The sequence below is a fragment of the Sciurus carolinensis genome, chromosome 3 (assembly GCF_902686445.1).
Source record: "Sciurus carolinensis chromosome 3, mSciCar1.2, whole genome shotgun sequence".
Taxonomy (NCBI): domain Eukaryota; kingdom Metazoa; phylum Chordata; class Mammalia; order Rodentia; family Sciuridae; genus Sciurus; species Sciurus carolinensis.
The window spans coordinates 121,581,610-121,598,969 of NC_062215.1; the positions used below are offsets into that span (position 1 = coordinate 121,581,610).

At 34.9% G+C, this 17,360-nt stretch overlaps 1 protein-coding gene and 1 pseudogene across 4 annotated transcripts in view; one reads left to right on the forward strand and one right to left on the reverse strand.

The window, feature by feature from the left end:
• The window catches only part of Hat1 (histone acetyltransferase 1), an 85,337-nt gene that overhangs the window by 62,752 nt on the left and 5,225 nt on the right, over nucleotides 1-17,360 (forward strand). For all 4 annotated transcript variants that reach the window (XM_047543413.1, XM_047543414.1, XM_047543416.1 and 1 more), the window contains 5 exons: nucleotides 4,722-4,901; nucleotides 5,168-5,289; nucleotides 5,790-5,894; nucleotides 6,200-6,306; nucleotides 17,044-17,195. In XM_047543413.1, coding sequence (XP_047399369.1) covers nucleotides 4,722-4,901; nucleotides 5,168-5,289; nucleotides 5,790-5,894; nucleotides 6,200-6,306; nucleotides 17,044-17,195 — 666 coding nt within the window. The remainder of the gene's footprint in view (nucleotides 1-4,721; nucleotides 4,902-5,167; nucleotides 5,290-5,789; nucleotides 5,895-6,199; nucleotides 6,307-17,043; nucleotides 17,196-17,360) is intronic.
• Nucleotides 11,237-13,023, reverse strand: LOC124981279 (28 kDa heat- and acid-stable phosphoprotein-like; annotated as a pseudogene).

Consider the following 17,360-nt stretch of genomic DNA (forward strand, 5'->3'; position numbering starts at 1 on the left):
TGATAATTTGTTTATCTTTGGTTGCTCCTAACCTTTGCTTTATTAAGTACCTCCTGCCTTCTCTTGGAGTAAATTCATTGTTTTATAGTGAAGGGATATGTGACTAAGATTGTTCAGTCTTACTACTTGCTAGCAGTTCTGAGAAAGGTTTGGTAGAAAAACATGACATATATGGTTAGGTTGTATTTATGAATTTCAGTCATTTTATCCTTGTAGCCCACTAATTTGGGTTGAATTTGAGAGTAGATGAAAGAAAATTTTAAAACTTTTCTGGAGCCTTTAGTCTGTTTGTGGGAAAATCCTATGTATTTATAAAATTTATTCTTGAGGAAAGGAAAAAATAATCTTTGGCTGGGCATGGCGGCACATGCCTATAGTCCCAGTGGCTCAGGAGCCTGAGACAGGAGGGGATCGGAAGTTCAAAGCCAGCCTTAGTAACTCAAGGAGGCCCTGTCTTAAAATAAAAAGGACTAGGGATGTGGCTTAGTAGTTAAATGCCCCTGGGTTCAATCCCTGATACCAAAAAAGAAAAAATTATTTTTGGTACATTAGTAATACTATGCTGTACTTTTTTTTTTTTTTTTTTTTTGCAGTTATGACAGTGTTCTTTGGATATACTTTATAATGAAATATCAGAAAGATTTAAAATCATATATTGAAAATTTTATCTTTCTTAGTGCCCCCCTGTCCCATGGTACTAGGGATTGAACTCCTGGTCTCATGCATACAAGACAAACTTTCTACCACTGAACTACATATATTCCTACCCCTTCTTGCTTGTTAGTTCAAGTAAGCAAACACTAATGCATTAAAAACATTATACAACCTTTGTTTTTTCATAATACAACCTTCATTTAACAATACTCAGATTTGTACATTTAAAGCTTAAATATTGTCAGAGAATATAACTTTAAGCAAATTAAGTAGATGCAGAATTTCTTTCACCTTTTCTTTGTGACATATCTTAGCTATTCTTAGAATTATAATAATGTTACAGGGATAGTGGCAGATGCCTGTAATCCCAGCAGTTCTGAGGCTGAGGCAGGAGGATCAGAAGTTTGAAGTCAGCCTCAGCAACTTAGCAAGACCCTGTCACAAAATAAAAAAGAAAAAAAACTCCAAAACCACCAAGAATTATAGTAACATTAAATTTATGTGCTACTTTAGCCAGGTAAAGAACAGCATGTTTTACCTACTTAACATGCCTTAATTGTAACCTCTTACTATAACTGGGCATGGTGGTACACATCTGTAATCCCAGCCACTGGGGAAGCTGAGGCAGGAGGATTACAAATTCAAGACCAGCCTCAGCAATTTGTTAAGACCCTGTCTAAAAAGCGGGGAAAGGCAGGGTTGGTGATGTGGCTCAGTGGTGAAGGACCCCTGGGTTAAGTCCCTGATTTAAAAAAAAAAAAAAAAAAAGAAGAAGAAAAAAAGAAACTAGAAACTTATGGATAAATTTAAACAAATGATACTGCTTAAGATAAGACATTAATGAGGTTATTGGGTTTTCAAATGTTTATCAATTCAAATATGAGTTCAAATGTTTAGAACATATTACTAGCTATTCTCAGGCACATTGTTTTATGCAGTGATGAGGAAAAGTAAAAATTGCTCATTTGGAACATCTTCATGTGTAACAAAGATAGAACACTGGAAATTGAAATGACCATAGTGAGAGTACACAATCTAAAAACATTTCATGACCCACTTACTATAAGACCTAACTAGAATAGTAACTTTTATACTTTCCCTTTTTTTAAAAAAAAGAAATCACCAAATATTAGGGAAACATTTGTAAGGAACATCTTTATTAATTAAATAAATCAAGTATTTTCTAGATTCTTGCTCTGTTCATTTAATTTCTTACCCTTTCTATACTTGTACATGATTTTAATTGATATTTAGGATAATGTTCTTGAAGACAGAGAATTTTTTAGTGATCTTCAGAAGTAGAATATACTTTTAATCACAAGCATTGGAATTGAAAGCTTTTATTGCATTTTTAACTCTACATTCAGTTAAAAATTATTTAATGGTTTTTTCCTACTGATTTATTATCAGACCAGTAATCCACTATGAAAAATTAGTATTTTCAATTTAACTGAACTAAAGTGAATATTTTAGAAAAATACAGATCTCTAAGATAGGGTGTTTATAGGATTTCCTTTTTTTAATGCAAAATTCATTTAACAAAGAAATGCAGACTTTTAATTGAAGCAAAGTTCTGAATTCTAGGTTTGAAGAGTTATTTGCTTTTTATTATTATTATTATTATTATTATTTATTTATTTATTGAGCTATTTGCTTTTTAAAAATTTATTTTTAGGTAGTGCTGAGGATCAAACCCAGTGCCTCACATATAGTAGGCAAACTATCACTGAGCTACAGCCCCAGCCCTTATTTGATTTTTTAAACTATATATATTTTAGTTGTAGGTGGACATAATGCCTTTATTTTATTTTTATATGGTGCTGAGGATTGAACCCCGTGCCCTGCGCAAGGCGAGCTCAGCTCTACCACTGAGCCACAACCCTAGCCCCCTTGATTAAGTATATCAGACACACACACACACACACACACACACACACATATATTTACATATATATAAACAGATTTCTTGTTTTTTAACTTAGCTTTCCTCTCCATAAAAGTTTGAAGTAACACAGATTTGCCCAGAGCAAAATATTTTATTGGAAAATATTTATTATAATCAATAAATATTCTTTAAAGACTGAATGTTAAATACTAACTTTCTTTGAACCCTGTTGAGCTCAAACCTTTTGGTAGCTTTGTCTTTCACCAGAACTGCCACTTGAAACTTAGTTTCTGAGACATCTTTGAAGTAGATTTGGTGCAGGAAAGGCAAAGGGACTTGATCATTCTTTGCAATGCCTTATTTAGAAAACAGGACATATGGAAGGTTATTATAGGTTAAAATTATACCTGCTATGAATGTCTTAAAGTGATTTTTTTTTTAAACTGATAGATTATAAACCCCTTTTTTCTTAACATTTAAAAACCTGAACTGCAGTTACACTATACTACTTTATCCATCACTACTTTGAATTTTAATTGCTATAAAACAGACCTGTTGCAACTATACTTCATTGTAACAACTTCCTCATGTAGTTATTGAGTATACGTTTAAGATGATATATCTTCATGTAAGCAGTGTCAAGGAAAAATATCAAATAGTATGTCCTTTATAAATAAACAAAAGTAGTTCTATCAAGTGTAATTTATCTGTCTTGAGAGTGAATAGATGGCAAGGAGTGATATACATATTAGAAATAAACTGTTGGGCAGATTGTTGAAGAGATATACTTTAAATAATAACTCCTACTTTTATAGCTATAAACAAATTATATATAAATGTCGGTGGTACCCGAGCATTGGAAATAAAACTTGTTTGTGATAAACTCCATCCTTGGTTCTCTTATCCTAAAATGTAACTGAATGATAATAAAGTGCTATTCATCTGCAGGTGCATTGCTTCTACTTAGTTAAAAAATGGTTGAAAGGACAGGAATTAGTAGCATGTTGTATTAGCCTTTTGTAGTGTATTTTGTCCTAAGCATCTTAATTTCCCTGTTTTGAATGCTAAGTAGCAAGGGTCTTGGTTTAGAACTAATACCCATCATGCATGTAAACGGTATGAAAGAGCTGCTTAGTAAGTTAACACAAAGTGTTCTTGTGTCAGTCCTTGTGGAAATAGATACAATACAAACATTACAGCTGAACTCACGGCAAACTCCATTAAGTAAAAACCTGGCCTCATTGTTCAGGAAAAAGTTTGAATAGAATGCAAGCTCATTTTGTTGAATGTAATGTCAGGCTTTTAGGGACTGTATTGAGGGATAAGGTTTTGTTAAGTTGAGACCAATTCATTAAGTTTTATTGCCTGGTGAGAAGCAGTAATACTTTATTGTAAGACTTCATCAAATATTCATGGTTAAAGAGAAGTAGTAAATGTATTCAATCAAGTGGTCTTTTGGGGTTTTGAAAAGGATTATGAAGTCTGCTCAGCTGATAGTTTTAACATTCATCAAGGTTATTTTAACAAGGGTAATTTTAATCTCTGAGTTTAATTTTGTTGTCCAGTCTTGTCTCTTTTGTACTATCACAAGTCCAGGTCTCTCAAAATTTTGTCACATTATATGGAGGAATGGATAATACAGCCATTCATATAATTTCTATATTCCTTAAGTGGGAATATTTTTTAAAATTATCATTTTAGCTTGGCATATGAGGGAGTTGTTCTCTCCTTGTTTATTGCAAGTTACTATTACATTTGGTTGAACTCTAGCTTCACTTCACTATTGCTGGTTATCTTTTCATGTCTTAAATAATATGGTCTCTTCGACACATAAAATAATAAGCAGCCTTTTGTTTTGGCCAGTTTAGACTGTCATAAAGGGATGATGTCAGCATTTCCTATGTGATGTTGGAAATTTCATGGCACTGCCATTATTATTACACTTGATATTAGGCTCCCTGCCTCCTCTAATTTGTTTTTGTTATGCTCATCTCATATTTGTGTAACAGTAGTTTGTGGACCTGAAATGTCCTTTCCCAGTTCACTATGTGTGTTTACATCTTTAGTTTAATGGTGAATTGAAGTTTGTTGATTTTGTACATTTTAGAGAAATTTAACATAATTCATCTGAAAGTCAAATTTGTTAATTAATTCTTTTTGTCTTTCGTCCTACATTCCTTAGGCAGATGATGTTGAAGGCAAAATCAGACAAATCATTCCACCTGGATTTTGCACAAACACAAATGATTTTCTTTCTTTGCTGGAAAAGGAAGTTGATTTCAAGCCGTTTGGAACCTTACTCCATACATACTCAGTTCTCAGTCCAACAGGAGGAGAAAACTTTACTTTTCAGATATACAAGGTAAAGATAAATCTATATATTTCTTGGTTAAAATTACTCCCAGTTGCCTGAAGCCTGCATGCAATTTTTATTTTATTCTTAGCAATTTATTCTAGCTTTAGGAAACAAGTTTTTATGGGCATTAAAAATAGGTCCATTTTGTGTTTCTGTGTACACAGTTAATCTGAGACTTCTAAACATTTTCCCACAGGATAGTTTTGTGTTCTGCAGACTTTGACTTACCTTTGTGATGAGTTTCACCTGACTTTTCCTGGCTTTTTCCCTAGGCTGACATGACATGTAGAGGCTTTCGAGAATATCATGAAAGGCTTCAGACCTTTTTGATGTGGTTTATTGAAACTGCTAGCTTTATTGACGTGGATGATGAAAGATGGCACTACTTTCTAGTGTAAGTACAATTCTAAAGCAACAGTAGACCTTATTACCTCCACAAAGCCAGCATTTTAATTGTGGCAGCCCAATTATTGGGATAGTATAATGATATTTTTCCCAGGAAAGAAAAACTATTGTTTATGAGGCTTGAGTTTTCCTTCATTATGCTTTGGGAGACCTTGAGAATAGAGCTGAATTAAATGCTGTTGTCCGTTAGGGCCCTGAATGTAGGCTTAAACAGTAAAATGAGCTTTGCCTGTGTTTTCTTTTACTTGCCACCTATTCATCTTTATAATAGGCAAGTGCACTGAAGTGATGTAAAGAGGTCTGATTTATCCAAGTTGCTGCACACCAATTAAGTGAATTGTACATTCAGAACATAGCAGGTGTACCCATTGGGCCCTCACAGAGTAGCTTGCTGACACTGAAAATTCAGTCAGAGAATGGAAAAGAAAATGGACACTGCATGGGAGCGCGACTGTAATTGACCTGCTTGGCTTTCTGTTTTATCTGCAGATTTGAGAAGTATAATAAGGATGGAGCTACGCTCTTTGCGACCGTAGGCTACATGACAGTCTATAATTACTATGTGTACCCAGACAAAACCCGGCCACGTGTAAGGTAATTGGCAGTATAACACGTGCCTTGTCTTTTATTTCAGAAGAAGGAACTGCTGAAGTTTCCAATACTTGTTTTAATAGTGTTGATTTGTTTTAAAAAATCACCATTATTCACTGGCTATGTACTGATTTATTTCATTGTTCCCTTTGAAACAGTGTGGAAGAGTAAACCAATTTTGAATATTTTGATAATCTTTGGACTTCTTGAAGCTTAAAAAAACCCCACAGATTTAAAAATGTTCATAATACTATAATTTTCAATTTTTTAGCTGATGGGAAATTTTAATTTTAAAATCATTTCTTTAGTCAGATGCTGATATTGACTCCATTTCAAGGTCAAGGCCATGGTGCTCAACTTCTTGAAACAGTTCATAGATACTATATTGCATCTCCTACAGTTCTTGATATTACAGGTAAATAAAATTTGATGTTAAAGAACCTTTCTAAAATGTCTTCTTCACTGATATCGATTAATTGCCAGAAATAACTATTCTACATTAAACAGCAGCATTCTCCTGGGACCTTTTTGGGACTGTCTAAAGATGGTGTAAGGTTACATTTTAGATCTTAAGCCTTTGTGGGAATTAGATTACATCCCTAACTGTGAAGTGCTTAATTGAACAAATGGAAGATAATGAACTGAATATGTTTGGGGAAATCTTGATCAGGCATAAATATGTTTCAAATATAGTATAAGTTATTGGTTCAGTTTATTTGGCACATGGTTTCATCATTTAGATGGTACCAAGCTTTTTAATAAACCTTATTAGGAAAAAAAATTCAAGGCAAATAGTTTGAGTACAATATACATTTCCTGGGCTGGGGTTGTAGCTCAGTGGTAAAGTGCTTGCCTAGTATGTGTGAGGCACTGGGTTCACTTCTCAGCACCACATGTAAGTAAGTAAGTAAGTAAGTAAATAAATAAATAAATAAATAAAGGACCATTGACAATTTAAAAAATTTTTTTAAAAATTAAAAAAAACCGGGGCTGGGGATATAGCTCAGTTCCTAGAGTGCTTGCCTTGCAAGCACAAGGCCCTGGGTTCAATCCCCAGCACTGTAAAAAAGAAGAAGAAAAAAAAAATCTTCACAAAAGCAGTAGATAAGGTGAAATGTAGGCCTATTTGTTTTGGAAACATCTTTCAGTATGGGTTAGCCATAGAAGTAGTTTTAGGAAATGAATGCTTAGGAAAAGATACTCTAGTTTTTAAAAAGAGAAGGCATCATTAGATGGATTACAAATGATAGTATCTTAACATGTGAACCATCAAAGAGCAAAAGGGTCCAAGGAACATTCATGTTATCACTTTTTTCCCCCTTAGTAACTTTTAAACTCATTACTCATGATGTTGCTGATTAAACTGAAAGTTACCTTTTTTTCCTTAAAATGAAAAACACATGTTGAATATCCCTAATTTGAAAACCTGTAATCCAAAATACTCTAGAATCTGAAATGTTTGAGTGTCAGCATGATACTCAAAAAGTTTCAGATTTATGGAGCATTTGGGTATTCATATTAGGGATGCTCAACTGGTAAATATTTCAAAATCTGGAAAACCAGAAATCTGAAAACACTTCTGGGCTTAAGCATTGTAGATGAGGGTTGGACTAAAGTGTAGCTCAGTAGTAAAGCATGTTTTTAGCATTCAAGAGGCCTTGGGTTTCAATCCCTAGTACCAGGAAAAAAGAAAAAAAATGTTAGATAAGGGTTACTCAACCTATACCAAATATTCACATCCAAATAAGGTATTAAAATTTATTCTGTAGAAGTTTGAATATACTTTTTGTTTTTTAAACTGTAATATTTAACCCACACTAAAATGTTAACTTGTTAAAAATGCTATTTCAGCATTTAATCAACTTATTTAAAGATCCCTCCAAATACTGAATGTGGGACTAACAAAATTATAAAAAGGCTAGTAGACAGATTATCAGTTTCTTCTGTTTTCATGGTATAGTGGTTTTGCCCAAGGTAAATAACATTGCTCCAGAACAGTAAATTGAACCCATAGATTAGTAAACTAGAGGTAAAGCATTTTTTTTTTGTTTGTTTGCAGTGATGCTTGAGCACTCCAGGCAAGCACTCTACCACTAAACTGTGTCCTCAGACCAGCAAATTTTTAAAGGAAGCTACACATTTATAGACTTAACTATCTTGCTACTACTATTAAATGGACTAGAAACTTGAAAGATGAAATACTAAACTTAGTTCAAAGGTTTTTATTGTTTAAATGGCACCTTCACTAGTTTAGTAACTTATAAAATTAGAGAAGCATAGGACAAACTATTATCAGTTTGTTTAGCTGAGCTGAAAGTTGTTTAGCTTCTGTTCAGTTACAGAGCTTGGACTTGGTGTTACACGGACATTTTTAGTGATTTTAATCTAGAGTTCACATAAGTAGTCTTTGTCTACTCTAGTGGGTAATGTGCCAGCAGGGGTTGTTTCTCTGAAGCCTCTTAACCACTTTCTTCTGTCTACTCCAGCCAGTAAAGTCCTTGATACTTAGCACCAATTAGCAGATAAAGAATTTTATTTCTTAAATCTCAGTGAAGAGTCATCAATAATGGTAGCCTTTATTCAATACTATCATTCATTAGTAACTGAAGTCTCTGAAGAGAAAAGCTAAACATGCTAAAGGACTTCTGAATTTGACAACTGAGTATTGGCCTTTATTTTCAGCTTTAAAACATTTCTAAGCATTATAAAATAGTAAAAGTGTCTGATTAGTTGTTCTCATTAAGATATTTCTCCTGGATTTCCATACCCAGTCTTTAGAAAGGAAAAAAAAAAAAAAAAAAGTACAAAATTTCACTCTGTTCATTTCCATTGCCTATTTAGTATTATCTTGTATATTTTTGTGAATCTTCAGCAGGCTGACTCTGGATCTCCCCTTGCAATCCAGGCTGTTTTTATTGACATGGCCTTTTGCTTGTTTGATATAGGGGCAGATACAGAAAAGTGACCATGGGAGGCTTAGGTTATATCTTAAACTTCCAAGGATAAAATGTTCGTGATGTAATCGCCACCCATTCTCTTTTTTTTTAGCACTCAATTTTAAGGTAAAATATTGAAAGTCAGTTCTTTATAAAATGTATTCTCTTTCTTTTGACGATGTTAGCCTCTGAAGTATATAGCATTTGCATACATCTCACCATATAACCTTGATAGAATCAACAGTTTGTTTCCTCCAGAATCCTGAAAATTTGCATTTGGTAATAGTAATTGATCCTGGGCTAGAGTATACATTAGTATTATTTATTAATTAATCTATCAGTATATTAAGAGCTAATTTTATTTCTCCTTTAGGTTTTTTTTTTTGTTGTTATAGGATATGTTGTATGAATTTTTTAGAATACTATATATGAATTTTTTTATACTTAGGTTATTTGTGCTGTCATCTCATTTTTCCTTCTATAGTGTCATTTTTTTTCTTTGATGTAGCTCATTAATACACAAAGGCTTATAAAAATGATAGAGCAGCAGTTATGTTGTTAGAATGATATATTTGTAAAAAATTCAATTTTTGATCCCACAGATAACTATAGATTTATATTCAAGCAAATTTCATCTTTAAATATATTGCTTATCTTTGTTGCATAGAAACACGGGAATTGAAGGACATCACAGATTATTGGGTGTCATCATTTTAAGTTCATTTTCAGGCTGAATTTTAAAAAGCTTAAAGATTGAATGACATGGCTCTTAATATCAAGCTGCAAACAAAATATTATTAGTCTATAATGCTTTATTTAAAAATGCAAATTTTTGGCATGATTTTTTGACTTAGGTAAGAACATGACACTTTTTTTCTCAACTATAATTCATTTTGCTTTGATACATTTTCCCTAAACTTTTTTGAGGGTATATAAATTCCTTACAATTTTACTCATACTGTTATTTTAATTGATATTGGCAATGTAATTTTTTTTCTAAACCACTTTAGCAAAATAGACTTGAAAAACCAACATTGGACAACCTTGTGCCTCATCTTTTAGTATACTTTAAAAAATATTTTAGTAGCTGGGCATGGTGGTGCACACTGTAATCCCAGCGGCTTGAGAGGCCAAGGCAGAATGATTGCAAGTTCAAAACCAGCCTCAGCAACTCAGGGAGACCCTGTCTCAAAAAAAGAACTGGGTTAGGGATGTGGCTCAGTGGTTAAGTGCCCCTGGGGGGAGGGGGGAATTAGTGCAGGGAATCTAGCTCAGTAGAATGCTTGCTTAGGATGGTCACAACCTTGACTTTAATCCCCAGTACTGCAACAACAACAAAAAGATAAAGAGATGCTTGATTATTTGTCACTTAGAAGAGTTTTTAATTAAAATTACTTTATTGAGGTACAATTTCCATACCATAAAATTCACCAACTTAAAGTGTACAACTTAAAATATCGATTTCAGTGACCTTTAACAAATCTGCAACCATCATCATAGTCCTGTTCTAGAATATTTCCATCACTGTAAAAGATCCTTCACGTCCATTTGCAGTCAGTCCCCATCCCCACACCTATTCTCCATTGAGGTCCTTGATACATTTTGGCTTAATTATAATGTATGGTATAAGTGTTTAAATTCATCTTCTTATGTGAGGATATTCAGTTGTTCCAGCACCATTTGTTGAAAAGAGTATCTTTCCCCACTGAATTATCTTGGTACCTTTATGGAAAATCAGTTGACTGTAAATATAAAGGTTTACCTCTGGACCTGAGCGATCGATATGTATGTCCTTATGCCAGTACTACACTACCTTGAGTTTTGTTATTTTGAAAATGATAATATGACATTTAATCTGCCAAATATATAAGTCGAATCTTTCTCCTGGGTGCTAGAGTAAATGGAAGTTTCTTGAAATGATTGATGAGTAGGGTAAAAATGGGCATTTGGGCTCACTGTTAGAGGGCTTGCCTAGTGTGTGTGAAGCCCTGGATTTGATCCTCAGCAATGCAACACACAAACACACACATGCGCGCGCGCGCGCGCACACACACACGATGCTGGCCCTAACAAGATATGTAGGAATGAGACAGGAAGGGGTAGAGAGATGGGGGCACTCAGTCAGAGTAGACTGGGGATGAGCCATGACCTTCAGGGACAGAGGTATAGGCTCCCAAAGTATACCTCCTCTCTGAGTGAGCACTCAGGCAACAGTCTGGGGCTGAAAGTTGTAAAGTCATCAGCAGCTGGCCCATTGCACAATCACCTCCTATTGTACAATGTACCCAATAAATAGAAACTCTTGTCAAGTGCAGTGGTGCATGTTGCAATCCCAGCTCTTGGGAGGCTGAGGCAGGAGGATCACAAGTTCCAAGGCCTGCCAGGACAACTTAGCAAGACCTGTCTCAAAATAAAAATGGTTGGGGATGTAGTTAGTGGTAGAATGCACCTGGGTTCAATTCCCAATACTGCAAACACACACACACACACACACACACACACACACACAGTCTTTATCCTACTTCCTAGGCAGTGCCCCTCCCACATATGCATAGGGTTCTGAAATTCTAAAAACAGCAGAAAACATTCACATAGTTATATAAGAAATGCTGTCTGCATCTTTTGATCTCTGTTCCCTCCCACCTTCCCCAATGATTTCTTTTGTCAAGATGAAGAGAAGGTCCCAGGCAGCCTCCTAGCTGCAGAGAGTTTCCTACATTGGTACCAGAGCACCTCGTGGTGGCAAGACATCAGAGGTCTGGGCAGGTCAACTTGTTCCCTCTTATTTTCCTCTGTAGGGCATGTATTCAAGGGGAGTAACTGCATTCACTTTCTGCACAAAGTTGCATCATACTTTGCTTTCCTGTCTTTCTTCCTGGTGGCTTCCTCCTGCTCTTCCTGGATAATCACCAGTCCAGCAAGATTGGCCTTGGCCTGCTCTGGTCCTCTGAGCCAAATGCAATTTTGTGTAATGCTCTTTTGCTTTTCTTCTCAGTGTTCTCTTGTTCTCAAAGTTCCTTTGACCTGTTCAGATCCAGTGTGTGACCTTTCTGATTGTCTGTGCCACCTACTTGGGGTTCTCAGTGTTGATAAGCCCTTCTACACCTTTACACTTTTGATGGTAGTCATCTCCATTCTTACCCTTGTCTGAGGCTAGAGATTTCTTTTTGGAATCACCTGCAGCCCCATCTCCACTCTCTTCTTACTCCTCTTCTTCCCTGGCCTTCTGCTTTTCAGCATGGAGCTGTACATTGGTCTTCTTGGGACACATATACTGCCCAGCCTTTGTGACTTCCCTTTCTCCTTCCTTCAAGTATAGAAACTCTGGGGGACAGCAACACCTTGATTGCTATATTGAGTTCTGAAATAGGAGGTGAAAATACTCCAACTTTGTTCTTTTTCAAAATTGTTTTGGTTATACAAGGTCCTTTATATTTCCATAAAAATCTTGGGATCAGCTCATCAATTTCTGCAAAACAAAATAAAGTCTCTTGAGTTTTGATAAGCATTGCATTGAATCTAATAATCAATTTGAAGAGGATTGCCATCTTAATAATATTGAATCTTCTAGTCCATTAATACAAAGTGTCTCTATTTATATAGAGCTTTTCAAATTTCTCTCAGATTTCTCTCAGGGAATAAAGGGTTATGGCATAATGGAGCATGTACTTAGCATGCACAAGTCCCTTGGTTCAATCCACAGCACACGAAATTTTGTTTTTAATTTTTCTCTCAGCACTGTTGTAGCTTTTGGTGTACAATTCCTTTTTAAAAAATCTCTTCTTCCTTTTTCGGTACTGGAGATTGAACCCAGAGGCACTAAGCTACATCCTCAGTCCTTTTATTTTGAGACAGGGTTTCGCAAGTTACTGAGGCTGGCCTTGAACTTGAGATCCTCCTGTTTCAACCTTGAGTCGCTGAAATTCCATCTGTGTACCACCATGCCCAGCTTTGGTGTACAAGTCTGATACTGCTTTTGTTAGACTTATTGCCTTTATTCTTTGATGATGCTATAAATAAAATTGCTTTTTTGTTTGTTCATTTTAATACTGGGGATTGAACCCTAGGGTGCTTTATCACAGAACTACATCACCAGCTCTTCTTTTGTTTGTTTTGAGACAGGGTCTCACTAAGTTGCTGAGGCTGGCCCCAAATAAGCCTCCTCAGTCACTGGGATTACAGACATGTCCCGCCATACCTGGCAAGATTGTTTTCTTAATTTCATTTTTGGGGTCTTGATAGGCCCATTATCAAATTGAGGGATTTCCTTTCTATTGCTATGTTGCTATCTTGGTCTGTTTTATGTTGTTGTGACAACATACTGCAGGCTGGATACTTTATAAAAAAGAGGTTATTGGGCTGGGGTTGTTTGTGGCTTAGTGGCAGAGCACTTGCCTAACATGTGCAAAACACGGGGTTTGATTCTCAGCACCATATATAAATAAATAAAAAATTAAGTCCTATTGCCAACTAAAAAATAATTTAATAAAAAAAGAGGTTATTTAGCTCACAGTTCTAGAGGTTCAAGAGCATGGTACTGGCATCTTCACAGCTCTGATAAGAGCTTTATAGAGGATGGCATCATAATGGTAGGAGCCATGTAAAAGTGGTGAGCACTTTATGCAAAAGGGATTAAGGGGAGGTTCCAGGTTTAGGGGTCAGCAAACTTTTTTAAAAAAGGAATAAATAGTAATTTTTAAAAAAATTTATGACAAGCTAAATAATATAATCTCTATTGCATATTATTAGTGCAGTAGGTTTTGGTGAGGTTTTATTCCCCCCTTTTCTCTTTTTTTACCCAACCCTAGAAATCATTTACTTCACTCACTACATAAAATAGGATATGGGTGATAACTATGGCCCAGGAGCCATAGTTGTTGATCCCTTGCCTAACAGGTGGTCTGTTCTACAGAATGCATGTTGTACTTGAAAAGAATGTGTATTTTGCTGTTTGGGGTGAGATGTATAAATATTAGGTGAAATTGGTTGATAGTGCTATTCAAGTCTTCTCTATTTTTGCTGATTTTCTATCTAGTTCTCTCTTATTAATAATAGTGTATTATGAGAGTAGTGAAATCTCCAACTATTTTTGTTAAAGTTTCTTCTTTTAATTCTGTCAGCTGTTATTTCAAATATTTAGAGGCTCTGTTGTTAGTTTTGTGTGTGTTTACAATTGTGATAGTTTCCTGATGAATTTTGTCATTGTTATAAAATGTGTCCTTTTTCACTTGTAATATTTTTGTCTTAAACTTTTTGCCTAATATAGCCACTCATATTGTTTGCATGGCATATCTTTTTATCCTTAGACTTTCTTTTTAAAATCTTCTCATTAATTATACAGATTAATGGGATTCACTGATTTCCATGCATGCATATAGAACACATTGATCGTATATATTCTTCTACCCTCACACCCTCTTCCTAGTCTCTAGCAATCACATCCTTGGACTTTCTGTCTTTGAATCTAAAATATTTTTCTTATAGACAGCATATAGTTGGATCTTTTTTCTTAGTCTGATAGTATTTTTAATGGTAGTTGTTTAGTTTTAGTTGTAGTGGACACAACACTTTTATTTATTTATTTTTATGTGGTGCTGAAGCTTGAACCCAGTACCTCACACTTGCTAGGCAGGTGCTCTACCATTGAGTTACAACCCCACCCAGTCTCTGCCTTTTGACTGGAGTATTTAATACATTTACATTTAATGTAACTATTGCTATGCTTGGAATGCCTGCCATTTTGGTATTTTTTCCCATCTATCACATTTCTTTTATTTTTCCTTTGCTTCTGCCTTTTGTGTCATTTAATTTTAAAAACTTTTTTTAAAATGTGAAGTCTTTTTTTTAATTCATTTATTTATATGTGGTGCTGAGAATCGAACTCAGTGCCTCACATGTATGAGGCAAGTGCTCTACCACTAAGCCACAACCCCAGCCCATCATTTAATATTTTAAAAAAATTTTATTTAGTTGTAGATGAACACAATACCTTTATTTATTTCTTTATTTTTATGTGGTGCTAAGGATCAAATCCAGTGCCTCACATGTGCTAGGCAAGTGCTCTACCTACTGAGCTATAATCCTAGCCCTCAAATAATATTTTCTAATGAACTAAATCTGTACACATGGGTTGAATGACTGCCTATCCTATTAAGTCTATCTTAAGCTTTCTTTTGGTACCAGGGATTGAACCCAGGGGCACTTAACCACTGAGCTACATCCCCAGGCCTTTTCATTTTTTATTTTTTTTGAGATAGGTTCTCAATAAGTTGCTTAGGGTCTTGCTAACTTGCTGAGGCTGGCTTTGAACTTGTGATCCTCCTGTTACAGCTTCCCAAGCCTCTGGGATTATAGGTATACACCATTGTGCCCAGTAGGTTCTTTCTTTAAAACAGCTTTATTGATATGTAATTAACATACTGTAAAATTCACTCTTGTATTTAAAAAAAAAAGAATAATTTTAAAATGATAATTACACTGTGATGATCATCCTCATTTAATTTGGGAATATTCTCTACTCCCAACTTCCAGCCCTTAGAAACTACTAGTCTACTTGCCTCTTAGAATACTGGAATCATAATATATGACTGGTTTTTTTGACTCAGCGCAGTGTTCTCAAGGTTCACCCTTGTTGCATGTATCAGTACTACTTTTATTGCCAATTAGCATTCCATTGTATGGATGCATCACATTTTATTTATTCATTCATCAGTTGCTAGACCTTGGGGTGCTTCCACTTTTTGGCTCTTCTGAATAATGCTATTATGAACATTTGTGTACTAGGATTTGGTTTTGGTTTTGGTAGTACTGGAAATTGAATCCAAGGTTCTTCATATGCTAGGCAAGTGCTGTACCACTGAGATACACCCCCAACCCTTTATACTTTTGAGACAGGGTCTTACTAAGTTTCTTAGGACCTTACTAAGTTACTCAGACTGGCTTTGAACTTGAGATCCTCCTGCCTCAGCCTCCAGAGTTGCTGGGATTATAGGCATACACCACTGCACCTGGCTGAATGTTTTAAATTTTGATAGGGCCCAGCTTATCTGTTTTGTCTTTTGTCACTTGTACTTTTGTTTTCCTCATCTAAGAAATCATTGCATAACTATAGGTAAACCATAGGTTTACTCCAGTGTTTCTTCTAGGAGTTTTATAGTTTTGCCTGTTATATTTAGGTATCCGTTTGGTGTAAGGAAAGGATGCTCCAGCTTGTGGAAATCCATGTACCAGCCCCATCTGTTAAAAATGTTTCTATGGCATTGGATTGTTTTGCTCTCGTTCTCAGAAATTGACCATAAATGTACAGGCTTATTTCTAGACTCTTAATTCAGTTCCATTGAGCTATATATCTATCCTTATTTGAAGGCCCTACTGTCTAGATTGCTGTAGCTTTGAAGTAAATATTAAAGTCAGGAAATATCAGGCTCTATGAACTAGCTTAGACTGTGACATTTTTTTATTTCAACTTTTCTGCTGATCATCAAATAAAGATAGAGAGAAGTGACGTCACTTTCCCAAAGTACTACGAGTATGAATGACAGAACTGGGATTCACCCTTATATTTTATGTATAGTATTTCTACCCATCATGCTCCATTGTTGTCCACTACTTAATCTAATGTAGACACAACAAACATAAAAGAAGATATTCAGAAGCAGTGAAGATAGAAACAATAGAATGTCCTCAATTCCTCGTTGTATTCTCTAAATCCAAAAGGGTTGCTTTTTGTAAAGGGAAGTTTTTTTTTGTTTGTTTTTTTTTTAATTAGGTGAAACAAATATAGCAGACTGTAAAGGTTATTGGATTAAAGTAAGGAAGTTAACATTAACCTTGGAATCATTACCTCTTTAAAAATTGCTTGCATTTTTATAATTGCTCATCCAAACTTGAATCTCTCATTTATACAGATGTATTTATTGGAATTTAAACTAAGATGCACGCAATAACATACCAGTCAAAAAGATGATATTTGAAATGAGTAGTTCTCATTTCACAAATAATATAAATGTCTTTGCAAAGGAGCACACCTATAATTTTATTTGGCAAAGACAATGTTCTGTTGTCTGAGTTATAAGAAATCCTTCACATTGCAACTTTTGCATATGTAATTTTCTTTTAAGTATATTTGCTTTTGTAGCTTAGTTTGGATATTGAGATTTCAAATGATAAGGAATTATGTGGGCTAAGGAAAATGTTATTCTACTTTATTTCTTTAGCGGAAGACCCATCAAAAAGCTATGTGAAATTAAGAGACTTTGTGCTTGTGAAGCTTTGTCAAGATTTGCCCTGTTTTTCCCGGGAAAAGTTAATGCAAGGATTCAGTGAAGAGATGGCAATGGAAGCTCAACAGAAGTTCAAAATCAATAAGGTATTTTTATTGTGTAGGAGGAAAACATTTAAAATTTAAAGTTTTTTTTTTTTTTTTTTAAAGTACCTATCTCAAGCAAAACATTATAAGGATATTAAGAATGCATGGGGGCGGGGGAGTAGCAGTGGTTAAGAGTAAAAGCTTTTAAGTCAAAATGCCTGGATT